The following is a 27110-nucleotide window of genomic DNA, read 5'->3' on the forward strand; positions in this document are numbered from 1 at the left end:
ATGCGGATTCGGGTGCGCACCACAGTTCAGAAGACAGCATTGACACTAGCAAAACGTACCGTACTCTGACGTCAAAAGTGCTAGTGTGAAAGCACCCTAAATGTTCTTTTATTGAAGTCCGCATGCAAGTAGAGAAGCTTACCTTTATTGTCATATATCCTACATAGGCATCTTCTGATCCCTCCATGAACACAAACGTCGAGTCTCTTGTGTTCTCGATGATCACTTTATCTGCTACTTTCCCCGGAGCTGCGAACACAAATGTACGATGAATATGTAGATTTAATAATAAAAAAAGAAATGTTTATCACTGCTAAATCACCTATTTTAAGACCTTTATAATGTCGAAAAAGATTTTAATTTAAAAATAAATCTTTTAGACTTGTTATTAATATAAGAATCCTGAAAATAATTATATTAGTTTCTATACAAATCTGAAAATGTTTTTAAATAGACTAAGAAAAATAAGTACTCCAAGGAGTATTTTTTTATTATTATTTCTTTCTCTTTTTATTGCATTACTTAATTTACTTACAGTACTTAATGTACAGAGCTTTTCATAAGCAATACGATTAAATAAAAAAATCTAGAAAGACTAGAGAAACAAACGGGCTCAAAGATATGAAAAAATGGTAATAAATTAAATATGTAAAATAAATCCAAAAATCAAAATACTTCTAAATAACAAGTTTGTATTTCTTAGCCCACACTGTGAAATTCAATCTGCGTTCAGGTTTTTATTCTCTTTTTATTTATAGTTATAACTAAACAGATAAAATCATGATGGTGCATTTGACAACTTGGATGTTCGAATTTACTATGTGGGTATTTTACATCATTATATTAAGGAGCATTTCTTAAGAAATTACCATATTATTTTGACAACAAATCAGCGTTTCAGAACGATTTCAGAAGGCTCATGTGTTGCTGAATATTCAGTATTATATCGCAGGAATAAATTCAATTTTAAAATATATTGAAATAGAAAACAGCTATTAAAAATTAAAATAATATTTCACATTTTTATATTTTTACTATATTTTGAAATAAACAAATGGTGCCATAAAATAACTTCAAATGCTAATCCAGTTGCTTTTATTTCTTAGCCCACACTGTGAAATGCAATCTGCATTCAGGTTTTTGTTCTCTCTTTTTTGTTACTTATAACTAAACAGATAAAACCATCATGGTGCATTTAACAACTTTAGTGTTCAAATTTACTATGTGGGAATTTTCATTTTACATCATTCTATTATTCCCAAGATATCAGCATGTTATTTTGACAACTAATTAGCATATCAGAAGGCTCATGTGATGCTGAAAATTTAGTACTCAACCACAGGAATAAATTATATTTTAAAATATATTCAAAAAATATTTCACGTTTTTATACTATTTTACTGCTTTTTTTAAATAAACGAATGCAGCCTTAGAGAGCATAAAAGTCTTTGGCAGACATTATAAACAGAATTTAAATACTGACAGTTACAAAAAAAAAACAAAAAAAAAACCTGTTCGTACCAGCACCAATCATTGTGATGGGGGACTCGATGTAGATCCATTCATCAGTGTAAATCCCCGAGTGGACAAATATCAAACCGTCAAAGTGGGCCTCCTGAACTCCTCCCAGAGCGTCTTCAATGGTGTCGTAATACTGAGGAAAACACATTAGATTGAGCCACTTTAAAACTTTTATCTAAACAAACTCCTAACATTAAACGTTAAACTCATTCTGCTGAATTTGTGCTATAGACATGGAGAATTGGGATGTTCATTGCATCATTTATGCAATTATTTTTGCACAATATATACAGTTGAGTATATATTTTGAATGTGTTTTTCTCTTAAAAATATTTCTCAAGTGATATTTAATGGAGCATGGAATTTTTCACAGTATTTCCGATGATATTTTTATAGAAAGTAGAAAGTCTTATTTGTTTTATTTCGGCTAGAATAAAAGCAGTTCTTAATTTTTTTTAAACCATTTAAGATCAATATTACCAACCCCCTTATGCAATATTTTTCTTTGATTGTCTACAGAACAAACCACTGTTATTCAATGACTTGCCTAATTAAAGTAACTTGCCTAATTATCCTACTTAAGCCTTTAAATGTCAGGTTAAGCTTAAATTTTAAGCATTCGTTTAATGACCAAAGAGAAACAATGTACCTATAGATAATCTAGAACTCACCAGCATGTTTTCTCGTCCCTTATATCTGGCTGGGTTGCTGTAGAAATGTTCTGCGAAGCCGGGTTTCACATGAGCGCCTTTATACTGCAAACACAAAGGTCAGAGATCCGTCAGTCTGTGTTCCTTTAGAAATGTGCTCCCATAAAGCTCCCTGAAGAAGCTAATGACTACTGACACATCAAGATCTCCTTAATTATCACATTATGGCACCATCTGTGCACTTTCGGAAAATGACTAAAATCACTCATTCTCAGATTTCACATTGTTGTCCTAGAACAATCCTTGCGGTCAAATGAGTATAATGAGAACATTTGATTTAAAAGGTCACAGAGGGGGCCATTAGATACTAAAACATGACTGTTTCTAGTCTAGAATGCATTAAAACGAACAGTACCAGTTGTTGAAAGCTCTCTTTCCAGGGATTGGGTTGTTCATACTCCTCTGGGTTGATCTGGAAGAACTTCCCAGACTCAGGGTGCATCATGGGACGCGTATACTCGAAAACCTCCATGTAGAGTCTCTTCCTGCAGTCCAGAGGAGAAGAATTAGGACTCTTACACTACTGTGATGTTATCAGAAAGCATTTCTCTGGTTCATAGAGAGACTGTTTAGATCAGGGATCACCAAACTTGTTCCTGCAGGTCCGGTGTCCTGCAGATTTTAGCTCCAACCCTAATCAAACACACCTGAACTAGCTAATCAAGGTCTTACTAGGTATACTTGAAACACCCAGGCAGGTGTGTTAAGGGAAGTTGGAGCTAAACCCTGCAGGGACACTGGCCCTCCAGGACCGAGATTGGTGACCCCTGGTTTAGATGATGATTATAAAGAGGTTGTCTATGTGATGAATGAAATGGCCTTAAACAATAACTAAATGCACTACAGAATGTTACGTTTTCACACAAACAGCATGTAAACGCATCAACCTTTCACAGTGTAATACTCACTGCTCTCGAGTACTTTTAAAAGGTCTACACACTTTGAGTAATATTTACACCAGATACTTTTACTTGCACTACGAGTAATGGTACTTTTACTGGAGTATGATTTTCAGTACTTTTTCCAGCGCTGTTGGTCATTGAGAAAGCATGCATTTTAGATTGAACACCTACCACAGGATGGGGTCATTGGCCAGTTCACTAAACCGCTTACACACACAGGCCGCTCGACATAGGTCTTGCTCCAATAGATAGGAGAAGATTTTGAGGACCACCTCGTCTGGAAGCTTGACTTGCAGGTACTGCTCCGCTGGAGTTACTGGATGAAAAGAGAAGCAGCGAAAGTTGAAAATCAAATCAACTGCAGGGAAAGTCTCGACAGATTACAAGATGTCCATTACCGGGCAGATCTTGTGATTTTCCAGACACTCTGGCACGTTTTGCCCGATGGCCGAAGTTTTCTGTTGTTGACGTGGAAGCACCCTTTGAACAAATTGAGATTTTTAGTTATAATTTAAGGATTTATAATATAGTAATGCAAATGCTCTACAAAATCATCCCAAGATTTTTTCCAAACAGAGCCAGTCAAGACACTTGCACCCTTTGAACAAATTGAGATTTGACATTTTATTTACAGCACATACAATAAGCATTCACGCTGAACTCTTTTTTATTGTATGCATGATTTACTGTATGGTTTTAGCAAGTCAAAAAATTATTAGAAATGGAATTTACAGCCTAATTTGGAAAAGTAAAATAAAAAACACTTTAAATTTGCGAGTATCACAAGATTGGAAATTAAAGTACAAAAATAAAAACTAGGGCTGTCAAATTATTTTTTAAAAATGCACGTAATTAATCACACTGTTTTTGTAATTAATCATGATTAATCACGAAACGCCGTATTTATTACAGAAATAAAAACAGGCATGTAAGTGCCATTTAAATTTCAAAACAATCCATGCCGATAGCAAACAAAAATCATTTCCATGTTGGATTATAAGTGGACTACACATGCACACACGCACAAACACACCCACATACCCACACACCCACACACACACACACACACAAACACACACACACACACACACACACACACACACACACACACACACACACACACAGAGAGAGAGAGAGAGAGAGAGAGAGAGAGAGACAACGTGCGCAGTACAGCACACAGTGAACAAGGGATCCCTTCAGATTCATTAACACACACGATTGCGTTCATCAAATTTGCTTAAACTAAGCGTTTTTAAAGTATGGCTGTATTTTACAAGCAAGGATTCTGACACAGCAGCGTGAAGCAGAAGCTTTACAAAAGTGTGTGTGGGGGGAAACATGTCAAACTTAAGAAATGTGAGGACTCATGTCTAAAGGCAGAGAACAGGGCTGTCTTTGACAACTTGCGACTTCATCTGCCACTTTCACTAGAGTACATTTACATGGACACCAATACTCCGCTTTTATGATTAAGATACTACTAATTAAGAGTCTACCATGTAAACAGTGATTTTTGATTACCTTAAAGAATCAAGCAAGTCTTAAAAAATGCAAGGTTTTTTTTTTCCCGCTCGCCATGCGGTATCAAATTCTATTAAAACATCCTGAATGAAAATATAAATGAAGGTGAACTGCTGAACTCCAGTTAAAGGCTAAAGATTAAAAATGAAACACCGAAACTAGATGAACTGGAGAAAACGCAGGATAGCCTGGTGATGCCACATTAATTGTTTTACACTGAAACTTTCCTTTTTAAAGCGCATCCTTCATCTTATCCAAATTTCTTTGCACGTTAAACACACGCAGGACCAGAGCAAGCTAAACTGGCGCTCTAGACAAACAGCAATCACGCTGCCCTGTTCACAGATGAAAGTATAGGGACTGTGAGGAAGGGGTTGGGCAGCCACCTAGGGCTCCTCTATGCACGCGCCGTCCCTAAACACACGTCGGCCACAACAGTAAATAAAAACAAAAAAAAAAACACTGCAACTGCGTTATTTTTTTTTTTTTACGTGTTAAATATTTCAAATTAATCACGTGCGTTAACACGCTAATTTTGACAGCCCTAATAAAAACACTTGACAGTCTCATAATTTGAAGAAGTTGAACATTAAACTCTAACTTTAAGTTAGAAATGCTTTGATTATTCAAATATATTTAAATGTGTAATGTAAATCATTTAATTTCAGAAAAACATACAAACTAAAAACAGAACAAATAAACATTAAAAAAATTATTTTGCTAAAACATTTCAAAGAGCCCAGACAAGTTCATTTTTAATCCAAAATTTTTAACTTTATTACTGAATGAAAACATGATTTTTAAATCTTTAAAAAAAAATGCAAATATAAAAAATAACCAAGAATCTATTGCTATTAAAGTATCCAATTGAGTTGAAATGAAAAACATAGCATTTGAGAAGAAAATGTCAATATTTGATGGCATTTTTATGCATTTAAATATCATTTATACTGTGTTGATCAGCAATAACACACCTCCATGTTGGTCTTTGTTGGACAAGCTGTTCTCTTCGGTAATAGAGATTTTCTTCGAAGTTGGTACGGACTATTTTGAGCACCTTGACCAGATTCTTCTGCAACCATCTCGGCAGGAACTTCCTCATCTACAAAAGATTAATAAACAGTTCAATAAGAAAAAAAGGTAATATAGCTCAACTTTACATTTAACACCAACACATGATTCAGATTACACAGACTTCACATTAAAAAAAAACACCTGATATACTTCATTCTATGTTGTGTACAAATCTATGAAGGACACTTTTATATAATATAGTAATATCTGGACAGAAGTCTGAACAGCATTAAGATTAAAGCCTAACTGTTCTATAAACAGTACTATGTACACAGGGTTATATTGATTTATATATATTATTAAACCATGATTTATGGTTACATTTAGCAGTGACTCCACAATGTTATCAGTTGCATGCTTTCTTAAGCCACATGTAAGCATTTTAATCCAGTTTGAAGCATTTAGGAACAACAAATTATGATGTTTGTCATTTAAGACAGATTAATTGCATTTAAATGTATGCGATAAAGATTATAGACTTTTTTATGCTTTTGATTATTCAATTTGTTTACTTGAATACTGTTAAGACTCACAGAAAACTATAAAGCATTGCTTATTTCATTTGTATCTTCCTCTGCTGTATTTAACAAAGCTTGTTTATTATATTATTATTTGAATACAGTTTTTCTCTCCAAAAAACATTAAGCTCTTTTATTTATTTATTTGTTTTTGCTTGTAATTTATTATAATTTATGCAGATATGCTGCATTGAAAAAGACTTGATTATCCCAGTCGATATTTCCAAACAGAGCTCCTCAAATCATGTGGTGAAATTATATTCATATCGCAGTATATGTTATTAAAACAAATAATGTCAGATGTTTCCAATATCCTGCAGGCCTAATGTAAAATAATGACTTTATCAAATAGAGCCATTTGAGTCTTCTGCTGAAATTATACTCAGTATCGCAATGTTTATTGCAGAAAATATTGCTGTCATGTTTCAATTTTAAAATGACGCGGTAGCATGTTTTTAGCACAATTAACTACAATGTTAACATGTTTTCATTTTTAAATGATCTGGTAGCATGTTTTCAGCACAACTGACCACAATGTTAGCATGTTTTACCTTTTAAATGATTTGGTAGCATGTTTTAGCACAGCTGACCACAATGTTAGCATGTTTTACTTTTTATTGATTTGGTAGCATGTTTTTTGCACAATTGACCAAAATGTTAGCAAGTTTCACTTTTTGAAAGATTTGGTATCATGTTTTTTTGTAGAACTGACAACAATGTTAGCATGTTTTACTTTTTAAATGATTTGGTAGCATGTTTTTAGCACAACTGACCACAATGCTAGCATGTTTTACTTTTTGAAATTATTTGGTAGCATGTTTTAGCCCAATTAACTACAATGTTAGCATGTTTTATTTTTTAAAATGATTTTGTGGCATGTTTTTTGCACAACTGACCACAACGTTAGCATGTTTTATTTTTTAAATAATTTGGCACAATTATGTCTTTTTCCAAACTCTTTTTAAATATTCTAAACAACTGCAAGCACAATGTTCAAACACATACCAGGGAAATAAACATCTAAAATCCCAGAGCTTGTTCTAGACATCCAGAACAACCTCAACCACTTGTGTTCCTTCACTAATAAAACAGTGTCATTAACAATAATGAAAAACAGCATGTACCCCCTCCTAAATCAATTCTCTCTGGCTCTTGGCTTAATGCTCCAGAATGTAATTCCTCTTCAATATAGCCAAGTGACCATATGGAGGACGCATAATCAATATTTGCATAATTACTTTAAAGCGATAGTTCAACCAAAAATCCTTTACTCGGCCTTTAATGTCGAGCAATTCAATGTAAATGTCTAGACAGACAGACAGACAGACAGACAGACAGACAGACAGACAGACAGACAGACAGACAGACAGACAGACAGACAGACAGACAGACAGACAGACAGACAGACAGACAGACAGACAGACAGATAGATAGATAGATAGATAGATAGATAGATAGATTATATTGCACAGCCCTCATGTACAGTTTCAATAAATGTGTCAATTGCAACTTCATAGTGAAAAATTAAAACTGTAGTCCTCCTCCTGACATGCTTTCTATGGAACTTGGATTTCCGACTTTAACACCTTATATAAATTTAACTTCTATCTTCCCAATATTATTGCAGAATAATCCCCATAATCTTCCAGAATAGTCCTAGCCACTCTAAATTAATTATCATTTTTTTTCCAAATAGAGCTATTCAAACTATCTGGTGAAATTGTATCACAACATCGCAAAATATACAGTTAAAGTCAAAATTATTAGCCCACCTTTGAATTTATTATTATTATTTTAATATATCCCAAATGATGTGTAACAGAGCAAGGACATTTTCACGGTATGTCTGATACTTTTTTGTCTTCTGGAGAATTTGTTCAGCAAGAATAAAAGCAGTTTTAAATTTTTTAAAGCTATTTTAAGGTCAATATTATTAGCCTCTTTAAGCTATATTTTTTGATAGTCTACAGAACAAACCACTGTCATACAATAACTTGCCTAATTACCATAACCTGGCTAGTTAACCTAATTAACCTAGTTAAGCCTTTAAATGTCACTTTAAGCTGTATAGAAGTGTCTTGAAAAATATCAGGTCAAATATTATTTACTGTCATCATGACAAAGATAAAATAAATCAGTTATTAAAAATGAGTTATTAAAACTATTATGTTTAGAAATGTGTTGAGGAAATCTGCTTTCTGTTAAACAGAAATTGGGGAAAAATAAACAGCGTGGTGAATAATTCAGGGGGGCTAATAATTCTAACTTCAACTGTATATTGCAGCAAACAAAATAATGCAATGTCAACCCATTGTGATATGTATATTGCATTATTTAAATACTGTGATATGCTATTGCACATCCCTATAGTGTACAGCGTCAGTTCCTGCTCAAATATACATCATTTCAATCATTTAAGCCACGTGAAAGATTAAAAACACTGCAGTCCTCCTCCTGACATGCTTCCCAGGGATAAACGCTCAGATCAGCAGAAGGTCGAACAACTTGGACTTCCGATTTTAACACCATACTGAAATCTCATCAAGCCACTGTACGACAGACCAGTCTGGCAGCACTGAACAGCTGTGAAGGAAAGCAGAGAAGGGGCCGTGACCTCCTACAAAAACACACGTCTGACCGCCCCGGCAGCTGCAGCAAAGCGAGCAGGTGACCCAACATGCGGGTCAACAGAGGCTGAATGGGCCGTTCATGACACCCGTGCGGGGTGAATTATCTGTGCGGCATCCCTTTGATGACAGAACTGAAACCCGAGACAGAGCCGCTCCACCACTGCAGCCCAAACACACACACACACACATCCCCTCTCCAGACACTTACATCTCTTCAAATAGAAATGCTAGATTCATTTTAGAAAATGCTGGTTAGACATAAAAGTGAGGTTCATACAGAAATGCAGCAGTATTAGCCATGTTAAGTCATGGGCCGGTGTAAGATTCTGACGGTATGATAACCTTGGATAAAAATATCACGGTTTGACTGGTGAATACTGCTCTAGGTGTGTGCAAGTTTTACAATTCTGGTGCAAGATGCTGTCATCTAAATGCAGATTTTTTTTGGGGGGGGGGGGGTTGAACTAGCTCTTTAATTGTCTGGATCTTTGGAGAAAAAAGCTTTATAATTGATGGGATCTCTAAAGGGCACATCTGACAACGCACTCACTCGCTACAGAACAATATTGCAGTAATATTCTCAATGGTCATCGCTATGGTAACCCTGATGGAGGTCACACATAGGACAGCATCTCTGCAGGCGTCTCCATTTGTTCTTCTTTTCTAGCATTGACTTGTACAGCAGAGAAAAAATGAGCATATTAAGGCAGGCTTAAGTCAAATGAAAACTGCACAAAACTGCTACAAGAGACTGCAATAAATGTGAGCATTCCTGTAGCTTAAAAAGTACAGCACTATCAAGCAGAAATGCCATGGTCATGGGTTCGATTCCCAAGAATATTCAAGTAATTTTGAATAAAAGCACTTGCCAAATCCAAAAATTATTTATTCATTCATTTTCCTTCATCTTAGTCCTTTATTTATCAGAGGTCGCCACAGTGGAATGAACCGCCAACTATTCCAGCATATTTTTTACACAGCAGATGCCCTTCCAGCCGCCACCCAGTACTGGGAAACACCCATACACCCTCACATTCTCACACACAGGAAACCGGAGGAAACCGGAGCACACGGAGGAAACCCATTCCAACACGTGGAGAACATGCAAACTCCACACTGAAATGCCAACGGACCCTGCCTGGACTCAAACCAGCAACCTTCTTGCTGTGAGGCAACAGTGAGCCACTGAGCCACCGTGCTGCTTATCCATAAATCCTCTATTATTTACAGTCTTGTTTTATTACATAAATAAGAGATTTTCAAGTGATTTTAAAGGCATATTATCATCAAACCTTGAGTTAAGACTCATCAAGTTATAACAAACCACATAGTGTCCACTAATATGACAATTAAACAACTTCCTCAAATTATTTTGACAACATAAAGCTCAGAAACCAAGAACAATCCAGCGTCCTACAGCTAATGAGACCAGTAAAACATGAACAAATGAGTCAGTCTTTTGCAGATTGGAAACATAAAAGAGCTTTCTCAAAAACTTTAATATGACTTGCATGAATTGTCAATACAGTAAACTAGTGTGTTTCCTGGTTACAAGGCTGTGGCATTCAAGAGTCACAAAACACCAAAACACATTTTTTGAGCAGTTGACAGTTAAAAACACTATTCGGACAAATATATCGCACTAATAAGTGAAAATTGGTTGTTTTTGCGCTATTTTGAGCAAATTCGTTTTGATTTGAAACAAATTTTGAAGCTGCGTCACGCCGATTAGATACTTGTGTGTATACCTGCGAGTGCATCGTGACGTCTTTGAGCTTTCAGCATTAATTAATGAGAAAAACCTGGCTCAAACCAATCAGCGCGCTCTATTATGTATGCGGTGCAACTTCATTAATATGCATGATAGTTTTTACCTATTACAGTGTTCAGACGGCAGAGACGCCACGTCGTGTTGCCAAAAACAAGTGGAAGAACAAAAATTTAGAGACACGAGTCGTCAGTGTTGCGTGAAATAGACCACTTTAAGGTAGCACGCGAGCTCCACTTGCACGAATGTGCGTATGTTCAAACTAATGACTCACTTCATGAGTCAAACAAAAGATTTGTTCAAAATAAACGAATCGTTCAAAAATGACCCATCGCTGAGGCGACATGGAAGAACATGCAGTGCCGGTGTTGTATCCAAATCCTCCTCTGACAAATCTGACTCCCCCTCACGTGAACGCATGTCACACAGTGCCTGCAGCTGTCACAGCGGTTTATCAGAAACCTTTTATTGATAATTTCTTCCGCAATTGGCAGCAAGAACGAACATAGAAACCTTGTCAAATTGACAAGCAGCACCTGAATGTGTTCAAAAGAATTAAAAACATCAAAATGTGAGACCTTAAATGCGCAAGACCTTACTGTCCTAATTAAATCATTAAAAATCAAGGCATGATCATATTTTATTTTGGTCAAATAAGCGTAATCTAGAGGCTTTTGCCTTTCATATAAGCCAGGGGTTTTCAAAGTGTGAGGCGCGCCTCCCCTGGGGGGCGCCAGAGCATGTCAGGGGAGGCGCGGGAAAAAATATTATATAATAAAAATAGACTTATTAAGTTTAATTATTATATGTGTTTTTTATTATATTTAAACGTTTTAATTAAACAAAGCAAAAAAAAAATAATACATCAAATATAAGAAAATCTTTTTAACCCAGAAGGCCATAGCTGTGAATTCGCTTCTGTTTGGCAAGCCCGCCAATACAGGTATATGCCTGCTAATACAATGGGTCGGTTTCTGAGACCCCCCGATTCAAAGCTGTAATGAAGTTCACGGCCCTTTGGCCGCCGGGAAGAAGGAGGCGGAGAACCGACGCAGTTTTAAAATGATTTAACGTTATTAATAACCGTCTAAACCAGAACAAACGGACGGCAGCTCCTCACGGAGACCGCCGTCAAACTGAAAGCAAAAGTAAAATATGTCCGGGCCCGGTCCTCTCTCGGGTTCCTCTGCCCTCGTTCCTCCTTTTATGATCCAGAGCTCCTTCCGTGGGATCTGAGGCAGGTGCGCACCGCAGGTATATCCACTTACGCGGTGGCCTCACTCCGTTCCCACGGCTCTCGGTCATACCCCCTCGCCACAAAAGCCTTCAATTTCAGGGCTTAAACCCAAAAGACGACGATATGATGATCAGTATTGGAGTTTAGGATTTATGTGGACAGGACCAGCTGATGAACCACGACCTTTATGTGTGGTTTGTCAAAATATTTTGGCTAATGACAGCAGACAGGCTAAACTTCGACTGTTTTGACTGGGATGGACAGTTCTTGGATCTGTTCTATTCATATTGAACCATCATCCTAGTTTTAAAAACGTTATATTAAAATACTTGTTATTACTCTGTAAATAATTGCACTTTCATGCAAATGATGATAAAAGTGAGTTAACAGTCTGACATCTGTCTGTGTCTTTATATATATATATATATATATATATATATATATATATATATATATATATATATATATATATATATATATGTATGTGTGTGTGTGTGTGTGTGTGTGTGTGTGTGTGCGTGTGTGTGTGCGTGTTTGGGAGGAGGGGGGCGCCAATGGATAAGTTGTGTCAAAAGGGAGGCCCACTGTCTTAGACTTTGAAAAACCCTGATATAAGCCACTTCTGATACCAAATAACCAACTAGAAGTCAAGTTATTACTTGTTGTTCCTAAAACTTGGATAGGTGACAAGACGTTTGTCAGGTAATGTAGGTCTGTTTTGTTCAAACTCAAACTTGATTTATAAAGCACTTAACAACCACCAAACAGCAAAACAAAGTGCTGTACAATGAAATGACTGCACAAAACAACACCTGACGTATAAAACAAACTTAAAGAAAACCCCATACGTAAGACACACTATTTAAACAAATATCAAATCCAGACTCATATCAAATCTTTTATGCACTGTGATTGGCTAAAACTGACTAATTAAATCTAAAAAAAAAACATACATGTTTAAATTGAACTTTATAAACTGAATTTAAATTTACTATTGTTAATAAAGCCCAATATACTGGCAATCACCTTAAAATGTGGTTAAAAAAGTGTGATCAAATATGAATACAAAGTGAAAAAATACACATTAAATATCCATATAGAACACTGTAGTAATGCAACAAGTCTTCATTCACAAACATAAGATGTAACAATTGCTAATGAAACTAATGATATTTAATTGAAGCCCCATCAAAATTTCATTTTCTAAAAAGCTATGATGCTATAAAAGAAATGACTTTCTGCTTGTTCAAACTATTTATTTAAAATTAAAAGTAAAAACACAATTCTTGAATTTATTTATTTTTATTTTTATTTTTTTGGGGGGGGGGTGTATTTTTATGTTTATTCCACTTAAATTTAAACATGAAGGAATTGTTTAACCCAGCATATTTAGAGTGTATTCTAATGCCTCATGAATGCAACACTAGGGTCTGTTTCTTGGTCAGATATTTGCAGTGAAAAGCAACTTCAGATTTACATCACATGACAATATAGCATTTCTATATTGCTCTTTAGATAGCCAAGTTCAGACCTTACACACAGTTTAGCTTTCGGAACTGTTAGCAACCTGCAAATCCAACAGTGATGTTTGTAACTCGATATCCTGAGATGAGCGTCGGTCAAAGGTTAGCATTGAGAAATACAAAGCGATTCACTCAAATTTAACATCACTCTCATTAATAACACTGAGACAGTCTGACACCCAAAAAAGCATGCAATGTTTATCCATAAAAAATGGTGTTTAACACACTCTGACGGCTAATTAGTGCATTAACTCTATGCTAAGAGAATATGCATGTGTGAGAGATTAAGGGTATATTAAAATATCAGCTTAAATGCCTTTTTCATGGCAAAAATAAAACAAGCAACTGTTAAAGAGACTCTTTAACTTGATGAATAAAATGTTAAAAAGCGTGTGCAACTGAAGGCTGATTTATACTTCTGCGTCAAACGCCGGCGTATGCTATGCCGTTGACGCATAGCCCTTCGCCGTGGCCGTCGGAGTCGCTGACGTGCACCTCTCAAAAATTGTAACTACACGTCGCAACGACGCGTAGCGCAAGCTCTGTGATTGGTCGGCTTGGATAGCGCTGACGAGTCTGGGCGGGACCAAGAGCCGTGTGAATGGTGCGAGCCTGATGGAGCGATTGTTTACAAGTGTGGAGTCCCGTGAAGGAGCTCCGGATGGAAAGTTTTGTTTTGTGTTTACCTCATAGTTAAAGTTGTTGCACGTCCGCCGGTTCCTGCCTCAAAATGAGCGAGTTTGAGCCACTTGTACATCCCGGAAGTGTTTAGGAAAAGCAAAACACCAGCGAAGAAACTCACAGAGGAACATTTACACCTCACTGCCAACTAGCGTTTCGGAAGTGTTAATGCAGACCAACAGAGACAGCGCACAGAAGTATAAATGCACAGTTACGCGCGTTGCATGCACCATGGGTTACACCGGTCACTTGACACAGAAGTATAAACCAGGCTTAAGGCAGATCAACATCTGTAAGGTGTAAATAATAATGATACAGTAAACCTCAAACTCTGTAAACTCTGTATCAAATCTGAGCTTTCAAGTAAAGGAACCAGCCATCATTATTCTGCAACGCTACAAATAATGAAGTTGTATAACTACACTACCCCCTATGCTAAAAACAGATGGGGAGGTAGTGGCTGGCATGCACAAGAAAAGAAACCAAAAAGCCACTCTGGCAACATCCTTATTTATGTACAATCACTCATTTTCATATGTGTTGTTATTCTGACCTGAAGTGGTGAGCATGCGGATTGCTTGACCATTACAAAGGGCTTTGCGCTCACGCTCCCCAGACATCTCTCATAACTGATCGACCATCAATCGTTTTCTCAGAGGATGACAAGTTTACGGAGAAAAGTAAAAAGCACTACAGTGTTTGGGTGCGCTGTGTTTTTCTGAGGTAATTCGTCAGTTAAAATGTGTATATTCCATACAAAGTGTAAAGCAGATTAGTTAGTTCTACTTGCATGAATCATGGTGCGCTCACGGCGTTCGAAAAGTTGAAATATTTTCAACTAGGGTGCCTGGAAAATGCACGCAAGTCACATGTGAGCCCCTTCCACAACATGTGCACTAGGGGTGTCACGATTTCGATTTTTAATCGAAATAGATCAAAATTTATGCTCAATTGATTATCGAATCAAAAAATAGAATCGTCGATGCTGCCACGCCCCCATGTCACGTCAGCTTGGCTTGCCAAGCGGGAAAATAACAGGCTTGTTGAAGTGCTTGTTGAACTGCAGAAGCAGGAGACCCGTCGACAGAACTTAAACCCTCTCCTCTTTCAATGAAGTCGCCAGTGTGTAAGCATTTTGGATTTCCAGTGAGTTATGTTGACAACGTTCGTGTTGTCGACAAAAAAAAACACAGTTTTGCAAGCTCTTCTATGTACGTATTACGTACGGTTCGTTCGATAGACAACACCGGCATCGCGATCCTCCGCCCGCCCCTGTTGCAAATCCGCTCGCGAAAAGTACACACTCAGGCCCTGTTTACACTAGCTCCTTTCACACATACAGACCTTTCGGAAAGGTTGTATGTGTGAACAGGTCCTTTTTGAAAATACCGGTAAATTCGTTCTGGTTATTTTCCGGAAAGAGAAGTTGTAACATTACCGGTAATTTGCCGGAATGCTGCGCTGTGTGAATGCAGAAGGAAGATTGCCGTAATAAGAGCGTGCACGTCTAGAACGTGCTGACGTGAGACGTCTGCTTTAGCCAATCACAACAGTCAGACGCATTTACGTCCGCGCGGTTTGTGAGAATAAAAGCCTTTGAATATTTTTCCAGACACATTTAGCTGCTAGATATTAGTCAGATCACGTTTATATGTTCTTCTTAATGCCAACTGTGTAAATAATCATCGATGAGATGCTTATGATAAGCCGTTGTTTGTTTACCTTCAAGCTTTGCGTGTGCCTGTGAAACAGCCTGTGAGCGCCAGCACACGCACATATTATGAACATCTCGACAGGCGAAAGTGATCCTGCGAAAGTTGTTCACAATATTGATCATCCACAGAGTTTGTAATGTAGTCAAATGTTTACTTATACAAGCGCAGCCGTTTAAAGCTCATTTGTGGTGAATGATGTCAGAATTTACCGCTATTTTGGAATGGATGTGTGAATGCTCTTTTCCGGAAAATTTCCGTAACGTCGTCGCCTGTGTGAACAGCGCTTTTTTGAATATACCGGTAAAGTCGTTCCGGAAATTTTCCAGATATTTACCGGTATCACTGTGTGAAAGGGGCTACTGTCTTTGTTTTTAAATGGCATTTTAGAACGACAACGATTTGACATCCACAGTGGCATGTAGCATTTCTGAGCAGCCCTCCTTCCTCATTACCTCTAAAAATGCACATCGCGTGACCACACAGACGCACACACAGCCATGCGCTCGAGACAGCAGGTCCAGGCAGTCAGAGGACTGCTTCAATCTTTCACTCACTTGTACTTAGTTATTTTAGCGAACACCTGTTGGCTGGTTCCTGTTGGTTGTGCGTCTTTTTTACTGACGCCGCTAATCCGACACAGATCACTGCCTATTCACGAGTACCGCAGAAAAAGTGATTGACAGGTGGTAATTATGTGTGTATCTTGCCTTTATTCATTTACTGTATGATTTGTTTATGGGTAAAACAAACACCATGCAGGTCAGTTAGTTTAAACGGTAGGCTACAAATAATTAATTGGTCATTAATTAATTAATCATAATCGAAAATCGAATCGTGCCTTAAGAATCAAAAATGTAATCGAATCGAGGATTTGGAGGATCGTGACACCCTTAATGTGCACATCGCTCCCATACCTTCCATCCCATGCCTCCATTAGGAAATGACAAACTTACACCCTAAGCTTATTGACATTCAAGTGCGCGCTCAGCAGCCACATTTTATTAAAATAATAGCGCTTCTTAACAGACTTTATACAGAATCTTTTTTTTTTTTTTTGATATTGTCACTTTGGTCAATAAATTTCAATACCGATATTTATATAGCCCTAGCGTAACCCACTTTTCTATAACGAATAGTTTTATGGCAATGAAAAAAAGTCAAGTCGACAAGAATAAACAACACACAAAATAAAAACAATACACTTCAACATTTACGTTGGTAACACTTTACAATAAGCTTCATTAGTTAATGCATTTACTAACATGAACAACACACGTACAGCATTCATAAATCATAACTAAACATTTACTAATGCATTATTAACATTCAAGTCTATGCTTGTTAATATTAGTTAATGCACCATGAGTTAACATGAACTAACAATGAACAACTGTATTTTAATTAACTATCGTTAACTAACATGAACAAATACTGTAGTAAATGTATTGTTAATTTTTTGTTCATGTTAGTAAATGCATTTAACATTCACCACTAAAACCATAGTGAAACTGCTGATTTAAATCTGACTCCAAGTCATACTCACAGGTACGGTCATCCAAATGCCACATTTCAGATTAGCATCAACATAACCACTAGACTGCCACCAAACACATGCTTAGCTGAAACACGACCTGCTCTTTATCATACTAAGCCCGCTGTGGGAGGATGTTATTAATAAAGTATTATGTCTGAAGTGATGGTTTACCGTCAAGCGAATGGAAAGCCATCCTGCATGAATGAGACTCGCGGTGCAAACGCAGTACTGTTGCTCTGGTTGCACCGGGGGCTCTCCAGGGCTACTAGTCCAGTAACCACTACAAACACGGTGTCCCACCAACTAGTTTAACACAACAGACAGCACGTTGTCTCCCAACAAAGATCATCCACACTCAGGAGACACAATAAATGTAAATATTACACTAATATTAGCAGAGTGATATCTTGAGCAGTGATGTGCAAAACACATAAAATAAAGATCTATAAAGTATTTACAACTTTTATTGCATTACAATGGCCATGTTTCCATCCAACTACACTGCATAAAAATACAGAATAACTAAGGCTGAACAATATATGGTTTGAGCATGGATATCACAAGGTTTGTATCCGCAATAGTCACTTTGCAGGATCAAATTAAAGCTTATGAGATAAAAGATATTACAATGACGACCATGTTATTTTACATTTGTTTGTTCTTTTATTTTGGCTCTATCGTATTTATATATGCTAGGAATTTATTATATTTTAAGCAGATGCACTGCACACAAAAAGACTTGATCAGCCCAGTTGATTTAAATCAATGAAATCTTCTCATATAGAGCTATTTAAATCCTTTAGTAAAATTATATTCATATTGCAATATATATATCGCACCAAAATAAAATATCCCAATGTCATATCTGATATCATGGAGCCCTAGTTTAAACACAATTCATTCATGTTGTCCCAACACAAATTCATTCATTCATTCATTCATTTTCTTGTCGGCTTAGTCCCTTTATTAATCCGGTGTCGCCACAGCGGAATGAACCACCAACTTATCCAGCAAGTTTTTACGCAGCGGATGCCCTTACAGCCGCAACCCATCTCTGGGAAACATCACACACACACTCATACACTATGGACAATTTAGCCTACCCAATTCACCTGTACCGCATGTCTTTGGACTGTGGGGGAAACCGGAGCACCCGGAGGAAACCCATGCGAAGGCAGGGAGAACATGCAAACTCCACACAGAAACACCAACTGAGCTGAGGTTCGAACCAGCGACCCAGCAACCTTCTTGCTGTGAGGCGACAGCACTACCTACTGCGCCACTGCCTCGTCCCCCAACACAAGTTGATTAAGTTAACTTAACTAATTTAAGTGGGTTGAACATAAAACATTTAAGTTTTCTCCACAAAACAATCCCAAGAATTGTGTTGTTTCAGCTCATTTTAAATGCATAGCTTGAACAAGCATCAAAATGATGCGCTTTTTAAAGTATCACATAAACAAACGCTTGATGAAAATGCTTAGATGCTAATCCATATTTAAAATGTGCATAAAAACGATTACAGCTCCAACAATACTGCTACATTACATGCAAAATGTAAACATTGTACTTTCAAGATTCTTACTTTCTCACTGAACTGAGATTCAAAATGCCGTCTGCATGCCCATAATGACATGTATTATTGCACTCATATAAATTATGAAAAAGTATTACCGCAAAACTAGGGCTGCACGATATAAAAAGAAAAAAAATCAGACATTACGATATTTTGTATTTCTGCTATACATTGCGATATAAATACAATTTCACCAGATGAATTGAATAGCCCTTTTTGGAAACAATGTATTAATTTTTAATCGATTGGCATGATTTTGTAGGGGGAGCTAATCATGCATGAAATGTATTTTCAAACATAGGAGTGAAATAATCAGTGCTTTCGGATTCTCAGGGTATAGTCAAATCAAATTCAGGTACAGAAATTCAGAAATTGAAATAAAAAGGCAAACTTAAAATAACACTGCAAAGACTTTACTGTTTAAACAGTTCCAATAAAGTTAATTATTTTCTATTAAATGTTATGTCTGAATGCTCTTAGCGCTTAAAAACACGTGCAAACGATATACCATTTCTCCATTAAGCGTAAAACCTGCAGTAACTCTACAAATGTTGTGTATTTTGAACTGTGGCTATATAATTCCAATACACTATCACGGTTGATCCATGATCTGTACGGATCACAAACCACAGTTCGGAATGCTCAAGACCCGCGGATTAATAACATTTTTGAATATATAACAATTGCAGAGAGATCACCTCCCGCGTCATTCAAACCACGTGTGTAAAAGCATTTTGGCTTCCCTGTAAAATATAATGATGACGGAAGAAGTTGTGGTGGGACCTACCTAAATGCTTTCTTTGGTTATTAATTAAAGGTGTTTTCTGTCACTGTTTGTTTAGCCTGCATTAATGCATTTAGTATAAAGCTGCATGATTAAACATCACAAGATCATTATCTCAATTCAAGCCCGCACAAACTGAACTATAAATGATAACGATTTGCATATGTTAATTTATCCTTCGAATCGCTGCATTCAAATTTGTGTTTGATCGAGAGAGATTGTTTTCACACTTTTTCAGTGAGTTACAAATTATTAAATAACACAAAGTACTGGGAGATCAGTTTATAGTTCAGATATAAACACTGACGTTTATGGTAAAGATTAAAAATCCCAGTTTAATGAAACTTGACGCTAGTGAATGTTGTAGCAATTACATTGTGTAACCAATGGGTGGCGAAAAACAACCATTAAAATGATGTCTCTGAATAGGTTTTCAAAAATGATATACATATAATGAAACATGAAGTTTTATGTGTGAAGTGTTGAATCATTAATTGAAAATAAAAATATGTTGTACAAGATGTTTGATTTCTATATTTAGCATTATCAGCAACAGTAACGAAGATAATTTATCGTATTGAATATTTTTCTTTTTTTTCAGCTGGTTCTTTCATGATTTTTATTTTTATTAAATTCTTTTTGTAGTAATATTTTTTGTATAAATGGAAAGCAAATGACATTTGTCTCCTGCCTTTTTTGCTGATGCGAAAAATTGTCCAATCCGTGACTCAAAAACCATAGTGTGATCTAAACCGTGAGATTTGTGATCTGTTACGCCCCATTACGCGTCAGCTTCAACGCTTCCCATTCACTTTGAATGGGTGACGTCAGGCATTGCCAAACTGCATTGTGGATCCCTCAGCGCCGCTTCAGAGGCGTTGCACGCTGCAAAAGTTGGGACTTTCTCAACTTTTTAAGCTGCAATGGAAGCGTCAGCCAATTAGATCGCTATATGCAAATACACCAGCTCAGACTGTGGCCTTTTCACCTTATTCTCCGCAGACGAGTGGGCGCAGCCATTTGAATCTTTTTGGCACAAGACTTCCGGTCTCATTCACTTCCATTCATTTTTAGACATTAAAAACGTCTCGTTTCGCTGTTTGATGTTGCAAACTGATATTTTCTTATTATATTATTCTACTTGGTCTGTATAGTCATGCACACATTTGTTTGTAAAGCAAGTAGTTTGACCATTTTCTGTCGTTTATTATTCCTAGTCATTTCTCCCTGACTGAAACAGAAGTTCTAAGACAATCGCGAAAACAGGCGCACTTTCGCATTTCAGAATAAGGTCAATTGCTGACTAATTTCATTGGCTAACGCTGCTATGACGATCGCGTCAGCCCCAACTTCAGACACGCCCTCTGTCAAGCGTTGACGCTGAAGCCCCGTGTGAATGGGGCATTACACTAATAATATATAATCCTAAACTACAATCCTAACTCAACATTGAAGATGTGCACATTGCGCTATCGATACTGAAAGAAATATTGTGCAGTCCTACCTTAAACACACGATATAAAAAAAGAGCTAAATATGAAACAATAGACTTTTTATTTTGTCCATACGATAAATATCATCATATTACACACCACTACTTTAAATATATTCATCCACAACCAGGAATTATAAAAAAACAAGTCACCAAGTAAACCCCACTTAACCTACTGACTAAAAGAGCTTCTCTCAAAGTCTACTTTGCTGAGAGAGCCTCACACTGGGAGTACGCCTGACAGCGTGTTAAGCCTCATTGAATAGTGTTTAAACAATCTGTAATGTCTGAATCACAATACTCAATCACCCCACCTTTCATTAATATTCTTTTCAGTCTGTAGCCGCTAATCTTCAAAGACATACATGACCCCCTGCAGGACACACATGAATACATGCTGAAAGGCCTTTAGATGGTATCAGCTCCAGCTATTTGACTTAATGAAGCTCCACCGGTTCGTTACAGCAGCAGTTCATCACTACAAGTGGAAATTAAGCTTATTGATAAGCACATCTGCACCTGGCAGACCTTTATCTACAGCATTGAAAAGTAGTCAGTATTTAATTACACCATGATAATAAACATGCATAATATTGTTATTATGGGCACTTTAAAAGTGAGTAATTATTTATTATTTAAACTTGTGGATTGAGCTTGTGTTTATCATTGCAGTAGATGCTTGAAGCCTTAATTTGTTTTCAAACATTACTATCTCCCTTTCATCTGGCCTTAAGGCTCCTACACACCGGGACACTTTTCGTTTGCGTTTATCGTCAGCGTTTTACGAGACGTTTTTCCGTATTCAAACCTGAGCGCTTTTTACTGGCGTCAAGCTGAAGAGTATGCAAAATCACTCTGACGTTAGATGGCGCTACACAACTTTAACCCGCTTATAACACAGAAGAAGACGAGGAGAGGAAGTTCACACACTTGTTGATAAAGTTAATGGTGACTCGAACAAGCATGCATGGTTCAAGCAGCAGCTCCAGCTCTAGCGATGAAGAAATGTTTATTGTTAAGCAGCGCAATAAGCAGCTAAACGTTCACATCGCCTCTGGGCATCTTCTTCAATGTGCGCTCGCAGCTTACTGTAACTTCAGCAGCTCCGTGCACGTGAACAAAAGTACCGATCTGATTGGTGGAAAAGGTTTTGACGCGGCATGTCAAAACAAAAAAACGAGCATGAGGTGTTTTTTTTTTTAAATGCCGATTTTGCGCCTGCCGTATTGCGCGTTGGTGTGCACAATCACATTGACGCCCTTTATTTAGTGACGAGGCGTTAAACATTGATGGAAAACGCGAGCAAAAAACGTCTCTGTGTGCACGGGCCTTTAGTCATTCAAGATATTGATTGAAAATTATAAATGACTTTTTATAAGTGTATTGTTCATAAACACGGTACAATAAGACTCCATTTGTTTACAGTAATTTAAATTGAAGTCAGAATTATTAGCCCCCCTGAATTATTAGCCCCCCTATTTATTTTTTTATTTTTTATAATGGAAAGAAGATTTCAACAAAACATTTTTTAACAAAATAGTTTTAAAATCTCATTTCTAATAACGGATTTCTTTTATTTTTACTATGATGACTAGGGATGTCCCGATACAACATTTTAACTTCCGATACGATACCGATATTGCAGCGTTTAGTACGAACCGATATCGATACAAATCCGATATCAGCACAAATCATGAATAATTTACTTTTGCCTATTTCATTGGGTGGTATGTATAAACGGCTAGATCAAACGGAGAACAAAAGTCAGCAATAGTAAGTATGGAAAAAAACTACCAATTTATTAAATATTGGTTGCATAAATGTGAACCTTTTACATAAGAACATACATAAAAGAATTAAAGAATAAATATTAAGACCCTGAAAAACATCTTAATTGAATAAACAAAAATATATATAATTTAAGAGCAAAATACTAATTAAAGGTCACTTCAGCTATTTATTTTTTTACCATCAGCAAATGGTAAAAACAGCGGAGTAAGAAATTTATTTGTAAATGGCACTTTTTGAGACACTCAAGGTCGCCTTACAAGAAGCATCAACAGCCATGCTAGAACAAATTAAAATAAATAATTAACCAAACAAGCATTGACCAAACAAGTAGAAACACATCGCAAATGATTAAAAAAACACATGAAAAAAAATTTGTTAAAGGAATGCGTGCTTAAAAAGATGGGTCTTTAGACGAGATTTAAATGTGTCAAGACTACTGATCCTTAGATCCAGGGGAAGCGAGTTCCATAGTCGAGGAGCCATAGAGCTAAAAGATCTGTCTCACTTAATCGAGTGCGAGTTGATACCAGTGAGAAGGAGTTGGCTGATCTAAGAGTGCAAGAAAGGGTATAAATATGGAAAAGTTAGGTGAGATATTGAGGAGCAAGATTACGAAGTGCCTTGAAAGTTAGAAGCAATAAACAATCTACAAGCAGAGTAAAATACTATAAAGTAAAAGATACATATTAATTAAACAGTGTTTAATAATTTTCGGAGGAGTCTAACATTGTTCAGGTACAGTAATTGCATAATCAAATGTATAATACTGCATCGTCTTCATTGTATAAATAATAAAATTAAAATTGATCATTAATAGAATTAGAAATTCATGCCACTTTTTATGCATGAATGCTTTTAAAATCCTCATACAGTCACAGACCTCAACAACACAAGCAACTGATACACTATAATCCAGACTCAACATTGCATATCCTGCGAATGATCACATTATGACACTGATGCTGAAACAATACATTGTGCAGCCCTATTATTCAGCTTAAAGTGACATTAAAAGGCTTAACTAGGTTAATTAGGCAAGTCATTGTATAACAGTGGTTTGTTTTGTAGACAATCCAATAAATATATTGCTTAAGGGAGCTAATATTATTGACCCTAAAATGATTTTTAAAAATTAAAAAATGCTTTTACTGATAACGAATAAGACTTTGTCCAGAAGAAAAAACATTATAGGAAATACTGTGAAAAATTCATGAATCAGTTAAATACAATTTGGAAGATAAATAAAAAAAAATAAAAATAAAATAAAAAAAATCACAAGAGGGCGAATAATTATGACTTCAGCTGAAACTTCTACCCATCCCTAAGTGTCAACTTTATGCCCCAGTTTGAGCAAGAACTGGTGAACTGTCACTAAACAGCACAATATCTCAGTATATTTTAGTCCAATTCTGGCCCATCCTGTTTGAAAGCTTTGCAGTTTTGACCCAGTTTTCGTAAGAAAGACTCATTCCAGCTTATTTCCAAACATTCCCTTTGCAGTACCCCAGCGGAGCCATCCAAATAAAAATACACACCAGACTCACCTTAGCATGCCTAGTGAGAATTACTGGAGCATCAATCCCATTACTCACAAACCCCAAAGATGTGTCCTGGGTGAACTGCAGCCATAAACACAGCTGACAAAAACATCTCCATCCAGGAGCATTAGCACAACAGTAAATACAGTTTCCAAAGTTTTTCAGGAAGTACTCTAGGTGACCACCTGCTATGAGGATGTTTGGATAATATATGGGAATAATGGGACACGCTGAGTTGCAATAAATCATGCCAAATGTTGCAATCTTACTTGCCATATTAGGACAATGTAGAACAAATTGGTGCTACATATTTAATTTATTTGAAAAAATAAATTGTTATTTGGCTTGGGGCAGTTTAGGGCTGCACAATATATCGTTTCAGCATCGATATCGCAATGTATGCACCCGCAATAATCACATCACAATGTTAAGTTAGGATTGATGTTGAGTCACCACAGAGTTTAACCACAACAAAGTGAAATTTTAGTTAAGGCCTGAGAGAGATTAAAGTATTAATGCACAAAACCCTTTTCAAATAATTCAGTTATTTGGTGAAATTGTAGATATCACAGAAAAATAAAATATCGGAAAGTCAGATTTTTCCAATATCGTGCAGCCCTAGTGCAATTATTAAATTGTAAGTGCTGTGAATTAAATATTTAAATATAAGAGTGGCACTAAAATCATTTACAAACATTTACACACAAGCAGTGTGTTGTATTCTGTTATTTTAGCACTGGCTGAACTTTTCAATATCAGGAAGATAAGACCGGCATTCATGCTGCTATTGTAAAAAATTACTGTTAAAATTTCAATACTTTTTAAAATGACAATACAATTATTTAGTACAGTGTTTATTATTCTTATTTAATAACAATACATTTAAATATAATAATTATAATTTTAGAGTCTGGTGATATAATCACAAAAATGTAAATGGTGCAGCCACTGATGATAACCTTGGATAAAATGATCATTGTTTCACGGTATTAAGGCTACTGTTATTTTGTTGCATATGACTATTATTCTACCTTAATATTATTATTATTTTTATTATTATCATTAATAATAATAAAAATGATAATATTAATGATGATAACAATTTGAATACTATCAACAAAAATAATGATGATGATAACAATAATACTTAAAAAATAATAACTATTATTATTATTAATATTAGCTATTTTTAATGATATTATTGATATTATTACTAGCTATTTTTATTATTAGCTATTTTTAATGTTATTAATGCTATTATTATTAGCCATTTTCTAATTTTATTATTATTATTATTATTATTATTATTATTATTGCTTATCAATATAGGCTATTTCTAATTTTATTGTATTTATTATTATTATCTGTTTTTAATTGTATCATTATTATTAGCTATTTTCCAATTTTATTATTAGTAGTAGTATTATAATTACTTATAGGCTATTTTTAGTTTTATATTGTTATTGTTTTTATTATTATATGTTTTTAATTGTATTGTTATTATTAGCACTTTTAATTTTATTATTATTCCTAGCTATTTTAATTGTACTATTAGTTTTTTATGTTATCATTATTGTTATTACTATTATTATTATTAGCTATTTTTTGTATTATTGTTATTATTAACTAATTTATTATTATTATTATTATTATTATTATAAGCTATTATATATATATATATATATATATATATATATATATATATATATATATATATATATATATATATATATATATATACATAATATTTTATCTATTTTTATTATTATTACTACTACATGCTGTTATTTTTACTGGAAAAACATGTCATTGCAGGCAGAGGGAACACTTGACTGAATAGGAAAACACTGGATAAACTGTTCTATATTGTCCATCAGAAATGCCATTTGCATCCTAACAACATGTCGCTTGTTTCCAGCTCAACACCGGCATGAGCACGGCTGTTTGAAGCATGTTTTCAATGCAAGACCTGTCTCTCAGACTTGATTACAGAACATTCCCATAAGGTGACAGCAGCCATTCATTTACATACCCATAGCTGCACTGTGTGCTCAAACCGTCCTGCAATTTCAGCCTCGCTCTCTCGTCCCATGACTACACTCTAATTAGAAGTTAAGATGTGGTTAGTACAACCAGCTCTCCAGTTTTATTCCCTGAATCCCAAACAAGCTGTCCTGCTGTTAGATTTGCATAGCAAATTACCAAACTATTATAGATGTTGGGCAGGATGGCCAAAAGGACCAGAGGTGCGTCAGAGTTTGGATAACCTTTAACACCAGCCAAACCAAGCTCACAATAACTCATAACCACAACACAACTTATCAATGACTATACAAGGGCTGCACAACATATCCTTTCAGCATCAGTATCGCAATGTGTGCATACACAATAGTTACATTGCAGGATATGCAATGATGAGTTGGGATTATAGTTGATCAGCACAACAATTGAGAATGCATACAATTTGTGAAGTCACTGTAAAGTATAACCATAACAGAGTGAAAGTTTATCATGAATTAATACAATTAAGACTATACAGTAGTATTTTACACTTTATTATTCAATTCCCATATACCTGAATACTTTGACTCTCCG

The 27110-nt window shown here is 35.9% G+C and overlaps 1 protein-coding gene and 1 long non-coding RNA gene across 2 annotated transcripts in view; one reads left to right on the forward strand and one right to left on the reverse strand.

The window, feature by feature from the left end:
• The window catches only part of fbxo11a (F-box protein 11a), a gene marked incomplete at its 3' end in the record, with an annotated part of 45599 nt that overhangs the window by 15011 nt on the left and 3478 nt on the right, over positions 1 to 27110 (reverse strand). Inside the window, 7 exon segments of the mRNA NM_001159668.1 lie at positions 143 to 249; positions 1522 to 1654; positions 2193 to 2276; positions 2587 to 2716; positions 3305 to 3449; positions 3532 to 3613; positions 5629 to 5756. Of these exon segments, the coding sequence (NP_001153140.1) occupies positions 143 to 249; positions 1522 to 1654; positions 2193 to 2276; positions 2587 to 2716; positions 3305 to 3449; positions 3532 to 3613; positions 5629 to 5756 (809 nt within the window).
• The window catches only part of LOC147841212 (uncharacterized), a 1204737-nt gene continuing 1190799 nt past the window's right edge, over positions 13173 to 27110 (forward strand). Inside the window, exons 1-2 of the long non-coding RNA XR_015506477.1 lie at positions 13173 to 17075; positions 17270 to 18468. This is a non-coding gene — a long non-coding RNA (uncharacterized LOC147841212). The remainder of the gene's footprint in view (positions 17076 to 17269; positions 18469 to 27110) is intronic.

Source organism: Danio rerio, chromosome 13 (assembly GCF_052040795.2).
Source record: "Danio rerio strain M-AB ecotype USA chromosome 13, GRCz13ab, whole genome shotgun sequence".
NCBI classification, from domain to species: Eukaryota; Metazoa; Chordata; class Actinopteri; order Cypriniformes; family Danionidae; genus Danio; species Danio rerio.